This window comes from Zeugodacus cucurbitae, chromosome 4 (genome assembly GCF_028554725.1).
Source record: "Zeugodacus cucurbitae isolate PBARC_wt_2022May chromosome 4, idZeuCucr1.2, whole genome shotgun sequence".
NCBI lineage: Eukaryota > Metazoa > Arthropoda > Insecta > Diptera > Tephritidae > Zeugodacus > Zeugodacus cucurbitae.
The window spans coordinates 45732119-45749787 of NC_071669.1; the positions used below are offsets into that span (position 1 = coordinate 45732119).

General features: G+C 34.8%; 1 protein-coding gene across 1 annotated transcript in view; it reads right to left on the minus strand.

Annotated features, from left to right (window-relative positions):
- Sowahc_0 (ankyrin repeat domain-containing protein SOWAHB) overlaps positions 1-17669 on the minus strand; it is a 77648-nt gene that overhangs the window by 47966 nt on the left and 12013 nt on the right. Inside the window, exon 3 of the mRNA XM_029046180.2 lies at positions 5079-5219. Within this exon, the coding sequence (XP_028902013.2) occupies positions 5079-5219 (141 nt within the window). The remainder of the gene's footprint in view (positions 1-5078; positions 5220-17669) is intronic.

Sequence of the window (17669 nt, forward strand, 5' to 3'; positions counted from 1 at the left end):
ACGGGTATTAATGTTGGTTGAAATAGCAATGTTTTATGCTTTCTTCGAAGGGTGGTTTTGTGAAATAAAAAATTAGGTTCAAAGTAACATATTTTTAGTAAAAATATATTATAAAAACATTTAAATATAATAAAAGACGCCATACATTTAAGAACTAAAAATTCAGGACATGTAATTTTCTAAAATTCCTGTTTTGGAATAAAATGCATGTACTGGGTCTTGATGCAATTTCAATTTATCATTTTCACATATTAGGCATTTTCAAAAATAGAAAAACTTATCGGTCGTTTTGAGTTTGTAGTCTCAATCTTAGGTACCGTTATACGACTAATTTTGATAACTTAGATCAACAGTGTACTAGGATTAAGTAGTAGAATTAAAGAATTAGGTCATTTTAGAGGTTTCAATAAAACAAAAAAAAAAAACGAATCTTAACGAATCCTGACAATATTCAATTGATATAAAATAATAATAATATACAGGGACCGTAACTCTTATGACTTTTATCAAAAAAATCAAAAAATAAGAGTTATTTTTGATTATTATTTTTTTAGATCAAAAATAAAAGTTATTTTTTTAGATCAAAAATAAAAGTTATTTTTGATTTTTATTTTTTTTTTTTATAAAAAAATAAGAATTATTTTTGATTTTTATATTTTTAAATCAATAATAAAAATCATTACAAAATTTTTTATTTATTTATTTATGCCGTATGTATTACAATATGCTGCATCATTCCAATTTTTATATATGAATATATGCGACTTATCCATTATCAAACGTCCAATAAACTCTTACGTAGATATACTCACGGTAACAATGCTTTAATTAAAACAGTATTCAGAAGAAGCAAATTTAGGCGTAGTGATAAAGAAGAAACTCACAATTAAAATATAGAAAATTATGAAAATATCATGGATAATGTATCAGCTATAAAACGTGAATAGAGCGAAATAAAAAAAATTCTAATTTCTTAGCTTACGTAAAACTTAAAAAGTAATGGTTACTACTGCGAGAGGCTTATAAGTTTTGGCTGCCATTCAAGTCAGTGTTAAGAGGTTTTTTCAGAAATATATTATGTCACAAATTTTGAATTGATTTTTATTATTGATTTAAAAATATAAAAATAAAAAATAATTCTTATTTTTTGATCTAAAAAAATAAAAGACAAAAATAACTTTTATTTCTGATCTAAAAAAATAAAAATCAAAAAATAACTTTTATTTTTTATCTAAATATATAAAAATCAAAATTTAAAAATCATACAATATTTCGCATATAGTTCACATAAAAATCATGATGGTGTAATTAAAACTTTTCTACGATGTTCCTTTATGTATGATTTTTTTATTAAAAATTGTAAAATAACTCTTATTTCCGGTCCCTGATAATATAATAGAGAAAAAAGGTTCATGTTCAATCCGGTGAATCTATAGGGTCTGCCGAAATATCTCGTAAAAATGTAAATGTGTTTTTTTCGTAACTTAATTTTTTATATTGAGAGATGGCCGGAGGCTATGGTACAATTACTCCTGGAGCTACAAAATTGAACCGCTTTCTTCTACATGTTTTCATTTTACGAAAAATTGATCAAAAGCCAAAAACCTATAACCGATCTTATTAAGTTAAATTTTTCATTTTGTTTCAGATAACACGGGTTTATATAAGATGCCCTCTTGAGAAAGATACTTTACAAAAATGGAATGTATATATGTTTAATAAAGCTTTAAAGAGGGAAATTCAAGTTTCCTTACTCTCAGAATAATAATTCATTATTCTGATCTTTATGGAGACTCTAGACCTGGCCTAATCCCCGACGTCTAAACTCGTTGTTCGGACAAATTTGGCGAAAGATTTTTTAAAAGATATTCAACAAAGTTTTTTGGAACTTAAATTAAATGCATTTAGAATTCCTCCATCGAATTTAAACAGTTCACAGAATGCTTTTACTTTCATTAAAATAAAAAAAATCGAATATACATAAATATAAAAAAACATGTTGAGGAAATTTATACATATTTTTTTGTTAATAAATTTATAAGTAATGACACAATAAAATGTGTAAGCAGACAACAATGGCCAATTAAAAATTTAACAAAGTCAATATATTCATAAAATGTGGACCTTAAAAAAGGAGGGGCTTTTTTATTATTTATTGTTTAGATACTCACACAGATATATGGTCATGTAAATACCTCAAAAACAAAAAATAAATTTTCTAAATGTTAGACAATGCCACTAATTCCAACAGTTCATATGCAACCAAATATCCATAAAATAGTTGACATATACAATTTAGGACTTGCCCTCGCTGCCAGCGCAACAACCACACACTCGTAACAGTAATTTACATACAAAATTCAGTCTCTCAATTACAACGCCGCACGCCCTTAATTTTTCGTTTCGTTTTCGTTTTTACGCTTTATTTACAATTTTTGCTGCATTTCACGCCGATAAAGAGGCGCATAATTCATTTTTTATGCTGCAGCGACAACAACAACGCCATCACCGCCAACACCACTCGCGCATCTCAGATCAACCTCCGTGGGACTTGCTGCTTGCGCAGAAGATTTATGGCAATTTGGGGGAAATATTGCCTGCTTGCGGTTGCATTTCCCCCACGGATGGAACTCGCTTATGACAGCTCATCTTGAATTGGAATTGACTAGCGGCGACAAACACACACATATATATATACAGAAGAATCTGTGTGATTGTGGTTGCAACTTGTGCTGGATCACAAGTTCATGTGGATATTTTTGTGTGGAATTAACTAATTGGGCTACAAATCTCTTGTTCCCGGAAATAATGCGATGCGTTGCGTTGCCTAACAAGGAGTCGCAATTGAATTGTATGCCTTCGGTTTGCCTGCAATCTTGGCGGTTGCAATTTATAAATGCAGAGAAATTGCAATTAATAAGGAGTTGCCGTTGCACTGCAGTGAAATGCGCGAATTATGCGGCGCTTGCAATTCTTCGAATCATTTGGGTTGGCAATGAAGCGGAAATGGGCATAAATCATTTTTATGCATTTCCAAGTAGGCTGCCGGAGAAATAAATTAGTGTCAACAGCAAGTTGCATGCACACACATATGATTATATATCTATATATATATATATATATATATATGTATGTATGTATTTATATAGTTCGTTTGATTCGCAATGGGTTAATTACGTTTATATTATTGGTTGCTGCCAAAAGTTGAGAGTTTTACAAATTAATTTGCTTGAGGACCACAACGATGTAATGGCATTTACGTGCAAGCAGATCTGTGTTTTGTAATGCATGATAAACCGTTATTGCTGTTACGAAGCGGATTTATAGTGCCTAGTTGGGTATATCGATCTTTTCAGAGGAATTAAATAACACCTTATTCAACCATTTTTAATTTTTGAACCTCAAAAGCCTTTGATTTTGTTTATCAGATAAAAAATATGTAGGGATCCAACAAATACAACTCGTGATTTTAAAATAATTAAATTCAGATCAATTTTCAAGCCTTCAACTATATTCTTTATCTTATAACTATGTTATATAATCAGTAAAAAAATTTTCGATGATGTCAATTCTATCTAGCCATGATTGAAAACATTAATATAAGAACACGTTAGACGCTATCAACTCTACATTAATGCCGAAAAGCCCAAAGATTGGGTTTAGTCAGATTATAACCATTAGCGTAAGCCTATATTAACCCATTCGATCCCATTGTACTCGCTTGGGTATAGAAAATGCTTCTTTGAAACGAGGAGCAGACGCGGGCTAAGTAGAATCAAGCGATTCTGTTAATTTTGATTGACACAAATTAACCGTTGCATACCATCAAACGATGGTCAAGACGGGAAGGACGTAAGAGGAATGTTCATCAGCCAAAGTTAATCGCGAAATAAAACTCGGGTGGAGTTGACATCCACGACCAATATTTGCGTGCTTACCGTATAAAGTTTCGGAGAAAGAATTCGTGGTGGCCTCTTTTCACATCAAATCGAATACCGAACCACCTCAGGTGCAGGGAGTGCCACCTAAGAATTCGTTGGATATGTGAGCTATGTAATATAGCACTTTCTATAGAGCGAGAATGTTTCAAAAAAGTAACCATCTAATAATTATGTTTTATATAACTGCTACTTTATATAGATACCACTCATTATCCCATTGTACTCGCTTGGGTACAGATCCAAATGGAAACTTTTGAAAATTTTTAGCTATTATGTTTTAAGAGGTATTTAATTACATTATTTTAATAAACTCCTTATAAAGGAATTTATGAAAAAATGTTTTTGTGTTAGAACATTTGAAAAAAAAATTGCCAATATTAAGCTGTACATATTTAGCTATCCGATTTATAATATTTCAGGGTGAAGAAATCAATCAAATAGAAATTATTTTTTGAAGATTATCGAAGAAATATACATATAATTATGTATATAATCTTCAAAACATTCCACTTACCTTAAAACTATTAAAAATTTTGAAACAAATTTGCTTCTAAAACCTAACATATTTTGTTAAACAATTTTATATTTATATATATGCCTATTTATATATTCTCCAATTGCCTCTGGTATATCCTTAGATTATTTACGACTTCATCTTTCTATCTTTTCACTTGACCTTATGAATATTCCATATATCCATAGCACTAACAAAGTGTCTAATATTTCAAATTTAGTTTTTAAGGCGTGCCTTGGTGTCTGTCACAGCAGCCACATGTGGTACAAAGAGTACAAAGACAATCTCAAGTATATTTTTTTTTAACTTGTTGGCGCCAGACACATCACCTTCTACAATACTATTCAGCACAAATCACTTACTCATGTGTAACTATATACATACATATGTATGTATGTAAATTCCTATATATGTTTATCATTTGCACCGCACACTGACAGCTGGACAATTGTCAAGTGACCGTGGCTAATGTGATCATTTGTCAGCTGCGAGTTACGTAGATCAAAGTCAATGTCAGACACGAAGGCAATGGACATGCATAACAAATTTATAAACTTACTACTCAATGGAAACAAATTTATAAATAAATAAATAAATAAAATTAATTAAATTGTCTGACTTACGTGTAGTTTGACCAATTCGGGATATTCTGTAGCCAGTTTGGACAGATCTTGATAGTTAGCCCTTGCCATGGCTACAATCCATTCTTTCGCCTTTTTATGAGCCATGGTCACTTCAGGGGTTTCTTGAGCTTCATTCTTCTTCTGCAAGTGGACAAAATTAAATTTTAGTCAAATATTATTTAATAAAATATTATATCGATTTTTGAATCAGATCAAAAGTAATTTTTTAAGTTTATTTAAACTGAACACTGATCTAAATAATAGTTTATTTTAGGTTATTGAAGCATTTTTTCTTAAAAGAAATATTTATTGTCTCATATTCGATTCTGTTTCTCAAACTCTAATGATTCTAAAGAGTCTTTAAGGGGTTACATGGGGTTTGTCGCGTAAAAAATTACATATTTTCAATATTTTTCTATGTAAAAAATTGTTTATTTAATTCAAACTTGTTTCTGTCTTATAGATACATATTTAAAGAATAATTTCAGAAAATTAAAATTACAAAAAGTAAAACTCCTCTATTGTGACCCCTGACAGGATCATTCAAAATGAAAAAACAAAAAAGTGTTTTAGGTAAGACCATAAACTCGTGCATGAACGTAGGAAAGACAAACAAAAAAAAATAAAATAAAATCCTTCGTCCAAGCAGGAGTAAATTGTATCTCGAACACCTGTGCAAAACTTCATCAAGATCGGTTGTGGTTTTCGAGAAAATTTGACAACCGACTTTGAAAACACGGTTCCGAGAAAAACGCGTTTAAAGTTTTGAGTAACAACAATACCTGACTTGGAGCCCACACCTTCCAAAGGCTGTATCTCCGAAACTATTTTTCTGATCGACTTCAAATTTGAAAATTGAGGATAATATTCTTGAGATGTTGTAGATATTAATAAGCCAAAAAACAAAAAATCGATTTTCAAACCCACGAAACCCATGTAACCCCTTAAGCCGTTTTTTGAGTTTAATGAACTATTGATGACCGAATTATATCAAGTCATGTAATAAGCCAGTCAATTGGCTACCTACATTTATATGTTACATGATTTGACTATTTTTGTGGAAGTCAAGTCAATGATCTATTTTGTGAAACCAATATTAGGCGTGTTATTGACGAGGTAAGACAGCCTAGGCTGGAAGAGATGATACCAAATCGGGCCGACAAAAGTGTCTTCATAAGATGCAGTATCGGTTAATATTGCATTTGTCTATGTGTTATTTGATATGAGAGTTCTATATGGATCTAATGGAATACTTTTAATATTACAAAATTCATATTTCAAATACTCTTAGAGGTTCCAAATTTCTTGGTGAGATACTGTCTTTCAATTTTAATTTTGAAGTTCTTACTGGAAAATGAGTAATTAGCACGAATTCTTAGAGATTTAATATAATTGTCTAGTAATTAAAGTGCGCCTAAAACTACCTTACACGGTCTAATAGAAACTTAAATACATGTATGGTAAGCATATCAATGTCTCTGATTTAATTATTACGCCTTAATGAATTTATTATAAATATGAGTAATGTACAAGCGCCAACATTAAAATACCGTTAAGTGCCATTAGGGCCTGTCATTAGCGTCGCGCGACACGATTATAGACTCCGGCGTGCGCATGTTGCACAGTACACGTGTAGAAATTTATGATCTAATATATCTAAATACGCATGTATTAAGTAAATACATATGCATGTAGTAGAAATAAACTTAATACGTGATTTTTATATGGCACATACATACATACATATGTATCCCCATATACACAGTGTGTGCACAAAGGATTTGGAGCACATTTGTGCGTTATGAAAGTAATAATTTTTATTTATGTGGCAACTGTGAGTTTGTGTCGCGCCTCTGTGGCACGCTAATACAGTCATCTTCAGACAACCCTTGAATGCTTTCTTCATTTAAATATTTCATTCTTATTGTTGTTGTTGGCACATTAAATAGAAAAAAAAAACTAAACCAAAAATTAGAGAAAGTAACTGCTAATGAGCCGCCTTCTTGCTCTAAGTGTAATGAAAAGCCTTTGAAACTTCGCTACACCACTCTCATGCCTCCTCCTCCTCCAACACATTCCGTTAACGACGCTTTTTCGCGCGACATTAACATGTGTGGCATCTTATTTATGTACAAGTGTACTCATATGTATGTCTGTATGTATGCAGTACATTTCGGCAACTAATTATCCGCATAATGTTCAATGTTACACAGTTGTTGTGTGTTAATTTTTTTCTTTTTCCCGTTTAACATGCTTATGCTTAGTGCTTATTATGTGCGTATTCACACGCGCTTTGCAGCGCACCTCAGGGCAAACAGGGTACCATATATGTACATATAAAAGTAAGGTAACAAGCCTTTTAAATCTATGCGCTTGCTCTATGAGGCACCACCATCGCCACCAACCGCCAACGTACGCAGCAACCACCATCCTTGCATACCTTCTCACATATGCAGCTCTACAGTTGCCGCCGCTGGTGAGATCGCAATTATGAAACTAATAAATAAAATTAACTAATTCTATGTGTATTTAGTAGTGCTTTCCTTTTACTTGTCGCCGTCTCATTTAATGTGGCAACTTGCTGCCGCGTGCGCGGCTGTTGCACGCTGCCAAAACACACGCGTCGCCTTTTTACACATTCTCCGCATTTTCCACATGCCCACTTGACTTCTGTAGTGGCTCACGTTTCTCTAATTATATGAAATGCTTAAAATTGCCGTTAAACTCATAGGCGCACTAGAAAATTGTAGCTTTATAGAGCAGATTCCATTCTCTGAGTTAACACAATAAAGGCTACGCAATGCGTGTTGCCACTACTTCATGCCTCAAGCACGTGTTTATTGGCCTAATGTTAATATTATGCTTCACTTAATCTATTTATCTAATATTATTAATAAACAAATATTGTATAGGCAAAGTACTTTGTGGGAAACGTTTACAAAGAAAACTATTTTCAATGAAAACTTTCAATATTGGTAGTCTGGAGTCATATTGAATTATATAGGTTAGCTCAAACACTAAATTCACTTTGGGTATGTCATTAACATATTGGGGAATTACATTATTTCTATACGTTAAAATTAGTTGAAATGAATATCTTATTCCTTATATACTTTTTTGGTAATTTAAACCGAGCTGAGTTGAAGCTTGAAGATCTGAAGAGGAAGTTCTTCAGCTTCAGCTCAGTATTACACAACAAATTTTTTTTTCACTAAGCATAGATAGAGTGGAGTAACTGAGTAGGAAGTTGAGCTTAATACATTGTTGTAATATTCATAGAACAGTAACATTATCTATAACAACGAGGACTAAAATCAATAATCAACACATTGCCTTAATGCCAAATTAATCGCACCCTTTTAAAAACCATACCAGAAGGTTTCTTCAGGATATTTGAGGTACAATCTGACTCGCACTAAAAATAAGCAACATTAAAAGCTCATGAATTGGGCCATCAATGTCCTAAGACCTCACTTCAAATAAAAAAAAACTTTCCACGACCTTCGAATCATTCAAATCATTCAATTCCTTCTTTTGAGAATTGTTCCCAAGCAAACAATTTAAATTAATAATATGGTGTATGTAATTACCAGTTTCGCGAAGCTCTCTAAAACCTTTAACTACATATGCTAGAAACTAATGTTCACCTATGGCGCCAGATTTTCTTAATACATACCAATACTGGCTTAAAGCGAATTAAATAGTTTTTGTCTGAAAATACTGGATTTATAATTTTCACATAAATGTTAATGGCAAGAATGGGATTGGTGGCCGACACGCGGAATTATAAATGGTTTTGTTATTGAAAACACAAAAATTTCTTTATTCCTGTGAAAATACATTCGATGTCAATATGTATGGAACTAGATTTCTTTTGCATGGCCACCACGGGCACGCTTTCAGAAGTTCAGACGCTGACCGAGACGGCCAATTGACCATCCTCAACTGATGCGCAAGCGACAGCAATATTCTTTACACTACTGACACTTCTTTGTCTCACTGGCATGGGAATATTTCGTACTGTGCCTGTGGATTCAAATTTTTCCACTAGACGATTCATTGTTAATCTGACAGGACGGTTATGACGAATTTCGGTAGTTATTTTAATAATTCCGATTCGTTGTTGGATCGTACATTTTTCCATGATGAAATAGCAAACCTTACTGAAGAGAATTGTCAAAAGAGCGGGGAAAAAAGGGTCTTTTGCCCCTATCGGTTTACTTTTGTAGCGCCCCATTGAAAAACCCGTTAGTTCTGTAGAATGAGCCCGGTAGTTCATGCATTACATCCCACCCTCGCGATGTTGTAAATTTTTACCTTCAATATCACAGAACAATGTCATAAAGAGTATGATAGAGCTCTATAACAGAATTTCGGATTTAAGACCAAAGGTTAGGTTAGGTTAGGTTACTCTGGCAGGCTACAACGCCACACATAGACCAGTTTTGGTCCTTTGTGAAACCAGATGGAGTGCCGTCACTTGGTTAATGAGGAGTAGTCATCCTTTAGTATGCCAGCGCTTGTTGCGAATTTCAAAAGGCTTTGTGGCTTTACCAACGAAATCTCTTCCAGATTAACGTACTGTGCAGCAACCAAATGCTGAAGCCGTTGTCTTGATAATGCAGGACATTCATAGAAGAGGTGCTCCATTGTTTCTCTGGTACCTTGCTCTTGACATTTCCTGCAGCCTTCACGATCTATCCGCCCCATCTTGTAGGCGTGCGCCGCCACAAGACAGTGACCAGTGAGTATGCCGATCATATTCCAACATTTACTTCTATCGAGCGCCAATAGAAATTTCGTGTATCTACCGCCTTGCACATAACTTTTGCATCCCGGTATATTCTTCCAGCGCGCTTTGAACTTTTTTACCAAGTTTCTGTCTAGATCATCATATAGACAGTGTATAGTCTATCAACGTTCATCATATTTTCGGATGACAGTTTTACGCCTCGTTTGGCAATTTCGTCCACTATCTCGTTACCTTCTATGCCCTTGTGGCCTGGCACCCAGTAGAATTGAAGTCGCCTATTTCTGGCGACATCATCCACTGCTGTCCTACCACTTAAGACACTTTTGGCCGATATGCTGAAGGATGATATTGCCTTGATTACCGCCTGACTGTCTATGTATATGTTTACTTTAGAATATCCTGTTGGTGCGCTTAAGGATAGCTCAGCGGCTTTTCCAATTGCAAACACCTCCGCTTGAAATATACTGCAGTGGTCCGGAAGTTTGAATGGTTGCCTTATACCTAACTCCGGGCAGTATATCCCCGCGCCTACTCCGTGCTCCATTTTCGAGCCATCCATAAAAATATTTAAATTGCTGCGTGCAGGTGCTATGCCCTTACGCCAGCCATCTCTTTCTAGGTTCACTTTGAACCTTCTTTCCCATTTGAAAGATGGGGTCAGGTAGTCGGTGTCCGCCAAACTGCCATTACCCACTGAGCTATGCCCAAAGGTTTTATACTTAAATTCTCCTGCTGCCATAAGGCGCCCCGCCGATTTTGCCGCGCTGTTTTCAGCGACAAAATCTATAGGCGGCAGGTTTAGTATTATTTCAAAAGCTGCCGTTGGGGTGGTTCTTAGTGCTCCCGTTATGCAAATAGCCGCAAACCGCTGAACCCTTTCCATTGGCTTTCGATACGTTGATTTCCGTGCGCCTATCCACCACACTAGAGCACCGTAGAGCAGAATCTTAAGACCAAAGTTTGCACAACTTTTTCTAGCGAAGAATGGTTTCCAACTGGCCAATTGGCTTATTAGCATATACCATTGACCGAACGTACCCTCACAAAATGTTGATGGTAGCGTAAATCCACATGGCCTGAAAGGTCGATTTCTTAACTTTTTCAATTTTAAAAGAAATATAGAAGAACATAACTTCGGCATGCAGACCACCGAAATAGTAACAGTATAAGTAATCTTACATTTCTCGCTAATGAAATTACTTTAATGCCTCGACGCTATAGTTTTATAATTTAATACCTACAAAATATAGCAAAATAAATATATACTTTTCCTTGATCCCTGAATTTATAAATATTCACTAATCTGAATACTTATTAATATTTCAATGGGAATTTCAAAAGTACGACCGATTTTTTTCCAACGCTCCAAACCCCCTTTTGTTGCTTTGCAAACCTAAAAGGACTTGTTTACAAGAACCAATAAGCAATGTAATAAAATGAATTTGACGCAACCACAGAGTCATCTCACTCCGCCTCAAACCAGTTTTAACCCTTCCGCAAAGGACGGTATATTAGCCGCCGATAACCGCAAAGGACGTAATTATAAATCTAAGAAAAACAATACAAAAGTTGTTGTTAGACATCTTTCAAGTGTGCCCCACAGTGGGGTTAGAATCCGAACAACCGAACCCTGAGTGTGGGGGAGGGATCAAGTTCAACTGCGACGACAAGCAACAATAACAACTACTAATGGCGTAGATGAAAGGGCAACGCGTAGACCATTTTGTGTTGATTTTCGTGAACGCCCCAATGAAAAAGGGCAACAACACAGCAATACGACGAAAGGACAAAAGGTAAATTTTTCAACAAACCGTAACATAAACACAGAATGCAAAATTTCATGTTTTTATTTCGAACGGGTTAAGTAATGTACGAGTATGCCGTATGGACATGTATGGCTGTATGTATGCGCATTGTAAAAAGTATCTCAAATACTGTTATTATCCTTTTCGAAAGGACATACAGACAACGAAACATTCGAAATTAAATGGACAAAAGAAAATTTTCCACAATGGCAACCGTTTCAACAATCTTGTTGTAGTCGGGGGGAAACTGTTCGACCAACTGAGCTCCGAGTTGGAGTGTAGCGTAAACGCGGTCAATGGCGATGAGGGGATATGTACGTTGCTTTTGTCTGACGCTGAACATGGTCATTTCGCCGTGAGGGTTACTGTTGTTGCGCCAGCTCGTGCTCGATCGAATAATATTTTCCGTGGTACTATTGCCATATTGTTGCCATTCATTATGACTGCCACTGTGACCACCAACAACTCGGGCTGGTGCATTGTCGCTTTTCTTGTTGTTGTGGTTGGTTGTTGTGGCAGGTAGCGGCAGGTATACATAGACTTGCGCGCAGTACAATTTACCGTTGCTGCCATTTTGCTACGTTAATTCATTGTTGCCACACAGTGCAGCAGACACATTGGAAACTGTTTGTTATCAACATTTCCTTGTGGTTGTTGTTGTCATTTCGTTTGCGGCAAAACGCTTAATTAACTTTCAAATTAAAATTTGTATTCATGTCTATTTGCTGGCTAAAACCTTTGTTGCTGTTCGCCAACAAAATGGCTAAAATGTTAGAGTGTGTGTATGTGTGTTGGTAATGGCGTTCAATTGCTATCGAAGCACTATTGAATTATTCATGTGTCAAATGGGGTTTGTAACTGCCAATTTGATTATCATCAAAGCGGTGCAACAAAGCAGCAATAATAAAATTAAATTGCTAATTTATTGATCACTCTGATAGACAACGATACGATACAAAAAAATACTATACCCGATTAGATCAAATATTTTATCGAAATTTAATTTTTTTATATTTTAAGGAGATTTAAGATTCGTCTATGTATTATCAGGAATCAGGAGAATTTATTAAATAAAATCATAAAAACCACAAAACCTCGAAATATGTGAGTGTCAATCCAATAGACGAAGACTGATAAATATACGTATTTGCAAAAACGAGGGCTACGTGAGCAACAAAGCTACATCAGGATGGAGAAGGATCTCACCGAGCTGTTCGATACCAAAGAAGGAAAAAGGAAGAAGGAAGACTGGAGAAGGAAGACGAGCCGCAGAGCTAAATAGAGAAGGTACAATTCTATAAGAGCGTACGCCGATGACATCGATATAATTAGAAACAACCGCGCGCCGTTAGTTCTGCCTTTTCCAGACTCGATAAGGAAGCGAAGCGTATGGGTCTGGTGGTGAAGGACAACAAGACGAAATATCTCCTGTCATTAAACAACATTAACAGCAATAACAATGCCAGTTTAAAAATCCAACAACGCAGAATTACTATTGACAACAGGTGCTACTTTGGACTAAGTAGGCAATTGAAAAGTAAAGTCTTTTCTCGACGAAACTCTATAAATCCCTCATCATTCCCGTCCTGAAGCGTGGACAATGTCAACATCCGATGAGACGGTACTAGAAGATTTCGAAAGGAACGTTTTGCGGAAGATTTATGGTTCCTTAAACATTGGCAACGGCGAATACCGCAGACGATGAATGATGAGCTGTATGATTTATTCGACGACAGTTCACCGACATAGTTTAACGAATAAAAAGACAGCGGCTGCGTTGGCTAGATCATGTTGTTCGAATGAACGAAAGCGCTCCTGCTTTAAAAGTGTTCGATGCAGTACCCTCTGTTGGAAGCCGAGGAAGAGAAAGACTTCGCTGGAAAGACCAGGTGGAGAAGGACTTGGATTCACTTGGTATTACCAATTTGGCGCCAAACGAAAGAACGAATGACGTGCTGTTGTAAACTCTAGCTGAGCTTACAAACACTGCCCACTCCAGTTAAGAAGAAGGTGAAGCCATATACCTTTTTCATTCTCATAGCTGATATCTAGTGCGAGAAAGACAGAAATCTTCTTTCCCCGATTTCTTGATTTTTGTTATTTCTATTTTATTAGGGGATAATTATAGCTGATTTTTTTTAGATTTTTGTTATTGTATTTTTTAAATAAATAAAGCAGTTTTATTAAAATTGTTGGCTCAAAATTTCAAATTTGAGCACTCCAGTTTTCAATTAGGTTTGTAGAGAATTTTCATCTATTTTATTAGACGTTTGCAATTTCGAAATTAAATCAATCTAAGAAATAAAATTGATAAAAACCAAAAGTTAACAGGTAATCATAATATAATATCATTTGATTATCCAAAATTCGCTCAAACTTAAAAAACAATGACGCATTAACAACTCAACCAATTCAAAGAAAAATGCTGCTAAGCCGTTAATATCAACAACATTTCGTATTTAAATGACAAAAAGCTCTACAGACACACACCATTACTTAATATATTTAAGTATGGATGAATGAATGTCTCTAAAAGTCAAAATTCCAAAACGCGATTGCTTGCATTTGCTCAACACGCCTGTTCAATAAAGTAATCAATCAATTAACAACAAAAATAGCAGTACAAAATAAAAGGATTAGAAAAATGTCAAAATGTTGTTACACGCATGATCATTTCGATTCCGTTATTTTTTCACCGTCTCAAAAACTTTGTGTGCGTCTAATGGCAATAATTTTTCAAAAGCTAAGATTAGGCGCTTGCTGACCGACGGTTTCAGACACATATGCCTATAGCTGTACATACAAACATACATAGATACTATAAATGTGAGTGTCAAACTCAAGGCATTATCAAGGTGTTAAGGTTAAGAGATAAGCCAAAAAGTGGTAAGAGTGTATCAGAGTCTACGTATATATGAGAGTGTGTGCAGGGTGGGAAGAAAAACATGTTCAGCGAATAAGTGAGAATTTGAAATTTTAAAAAATGTTGAAGGTAATTTACAACAAATTAGCTTTGCTTGGTTTGCTGATTGGTTCGGACCACCAAGCTTGCTGGCATGCGCATATGCCACCAGCTGTACCAGCATAAACTTCAACTTCGTAATTGTGTTAACGAATGATGAAACTTATTTCTTTATATATTTTTAATGTTTATTAATAAGTGCTAATAATGTTAAGTTATAAATTGTGAATCCAAAAATATTCAAAAAATATGAAGCGGAGATGCTTACACAAACATGTTGGTTACTAGAAATCAGGTCCATGACGGATATAGACTCTTATCAATTCTGACACGGTACTGTCCTCAAGCTCTTAACTTGACTGAAGACTATCAAAACATCACGTGATAAATTTGAAGATTTGATAAGAAGCGAGTTGAAGTGTTTGACTATCCGAAAAGATATGTATGATGAAATGAATTCATTATCTGAATTTATTTTAAACATGCTAGGCAGAGTATAGACTTCGACTTGTAAAATCGTGGTTTAACTGTAATAGTCTTGTCCTTGGCTGTAAGCTAAAACAACTTAGTTTCGCCTCTACTAATGCAGACAACAGGCATCAAGAAAGAAAGCAAGATGTGGAGAACGATGAATAGTATTTCGAATTCCCGAATTCAGATATTCGTATTCTCGTGATATCTCTTGGTTTAAAGGAACAGAACTTTGTCGAGTCAAAAGGTATTCCATACTTATAGAAGGAATTGCGTATTCTTATTTGTAGGTCCCCTGAGTGAGGAAAAGGCTGGCTATTTTAGTTTACTGAGGGTGATGCTAGCTGTTTTTGAGCGTTATATAACAAAAGAGCATGAGACAATTAGCTACTGCGGCCTTCCTATTCCTATTCAGAATAGAGACCCACAAGGTACAATCAAAGCAGCTTTATTATATAATTAATAACTGATCACAAAGGGATCGAACAATTTTAGACAATAATTTCAGCTTTTAATCTGAAGATTTATAAAACCAAATTAACTTTGGTGTTTTGAATTATTCCATAAATTAGCCTCACCTATTACTGAGTCAGCTATTAGATTATGCTAATAGTTAGAGCTTATTTACACAAATTTTATATTAAGAAATTCATCAAATAAGCCAGAGGTTTTCGATATTTCTACAAAAACTGTATACGTTCACGCTTTACGCAGAATCAGCGCCTGTTAATCAATCAATGTTTTCATTAAGTCAATTCGCCTCTATTTCTATTTCTTCCTGAGCGAAATTTGCAAATTCATTGTATTAATTACAAACGATCGTAACGAATTTAATTGATCAGCGGCGCTGACGCTTGGCGCCAGTTTTGTTGATATGAAATGTTGTGTTTTCACTTTTCTAATAATGAATTACCAATCGAATGGAAATTACAATAATAAATCTAAATAGTAAAATCACTGTAATTAGAATGCGTGGCTGAAATTGATGCACCGCGTGAGTTACACAAACAAACACAAATTTGAATTTCACAATGAGTCAGCAGATTTCAGCGAAAACAGTTCAAATATGTAGCAACAACAACAATGATAAAATCCTGTTGTGGGATACCCTTTTTCACATCATCTCTGCTTGTTGTTTGTTGTGGGCGCTGAACTGTTGGAGTTGACCCCGTTATGTGTCGATATGTACCTGCAACATGAGCGATGATGCTGCCAACGTGGTAATCAGTTTGTTATCGTGTTTGCGACGGCGCCAATCGGAATTTATACGCGTACTCATTCGCGTTCGTTTGTATGTCGTTAGCGTAGTCATACTTGTAAATTTCACGGTGAATTACTACCGTTTTTAGGCAGGGAATGATTACACAGTATCGTTTTTGAAAAATAATTGGAAAATGCTACAAATTATGTGTTCGAAAAAAAAATCAAGAAATTCCAACGTCACTCACGGGAGTTTTCACTTTATCTGCAGCTTCTTGAATCTGGCTTTGAGGCATTGTTTTTTTTCTCAAATCGATTGTTGGTTGTAATTTGTACTGCTGTTTATGGGCCAATTTGTGCAGCGGACTATTTGTCTGTTTTTACTTAGGTTGTATTTGTTTTCCAACAGTAAAATTGTTTATTTTCACGTTTCGCTGGTGTTTTGTTAGCCGTTGCGCTGCTTTCTGCCTTATTACTGAACTGGCCATATTTCAGATGTTGGCTAATTACCGCGCAAAAGCATTGAAACAATTGTGGAAGTTAAGGCGCTACTGTCGGCTTCTGATGTCGTGCCAAAATATTGTTTTTTCAAACAAAAGTACATAATATGCTTTCAGAATATCTAAAAAGTAACGGTAGTTATAAAAATATTAATCACAATATACACAATTTTTTTTTAAACGCTTAAAATTCAATATGCAAACATGAAATGTATCTCGAAAAACTCCAACTTAATATGCCTCACTATTCTGGTGTAGCGCAGAGCATTACAAAATCCAAGCTCAGTTTTGCTTACCAAGCGAAACAGAAATCAAAGTTCTCGCTCTCTTAAGCGCAAGCAATTTTTGTTAATATAAACAAGCGAAATATTGCTGCCATAAGCATAAATTCTGCAATACAAGCTCCATTCAATATTTTCTTTCGACTTTAAAGCTGCGCATTCTCTCTTGTGCCTTTAACAATATTCATTATTGTTAATACGAATTGCAATTGCAGATTTTAATTGTGTTAATAACTTCTTAAACCATTTTTTTTAATTCTATACGATAGAATGACATATTTTTTCAAATTGTAGCAACTATTGACAAGTTTTCCTCCTCTGATGATACCAATATCTGTTTGAATATTCTCAGTCGCGCTTTCACGTTTTACATATTTCATTCATTATCATTATACGATTTGTTGAATTCAAAGAGAGAGTCCCCATACAGGTTTTCAATCTAACGAAATTTATCAAATACACCATGTTTTTTTGCCTCAATATCCCATATACCATGAATAACACCAAAATAATATTTGAATATGCGAAATCTTAAAATCAACGATCCATTGTCTATGCTAATGATAACGCATTGCTTAAATATGTCTTCTAATCCTATTTAGCCACATTTTCTTGGCCT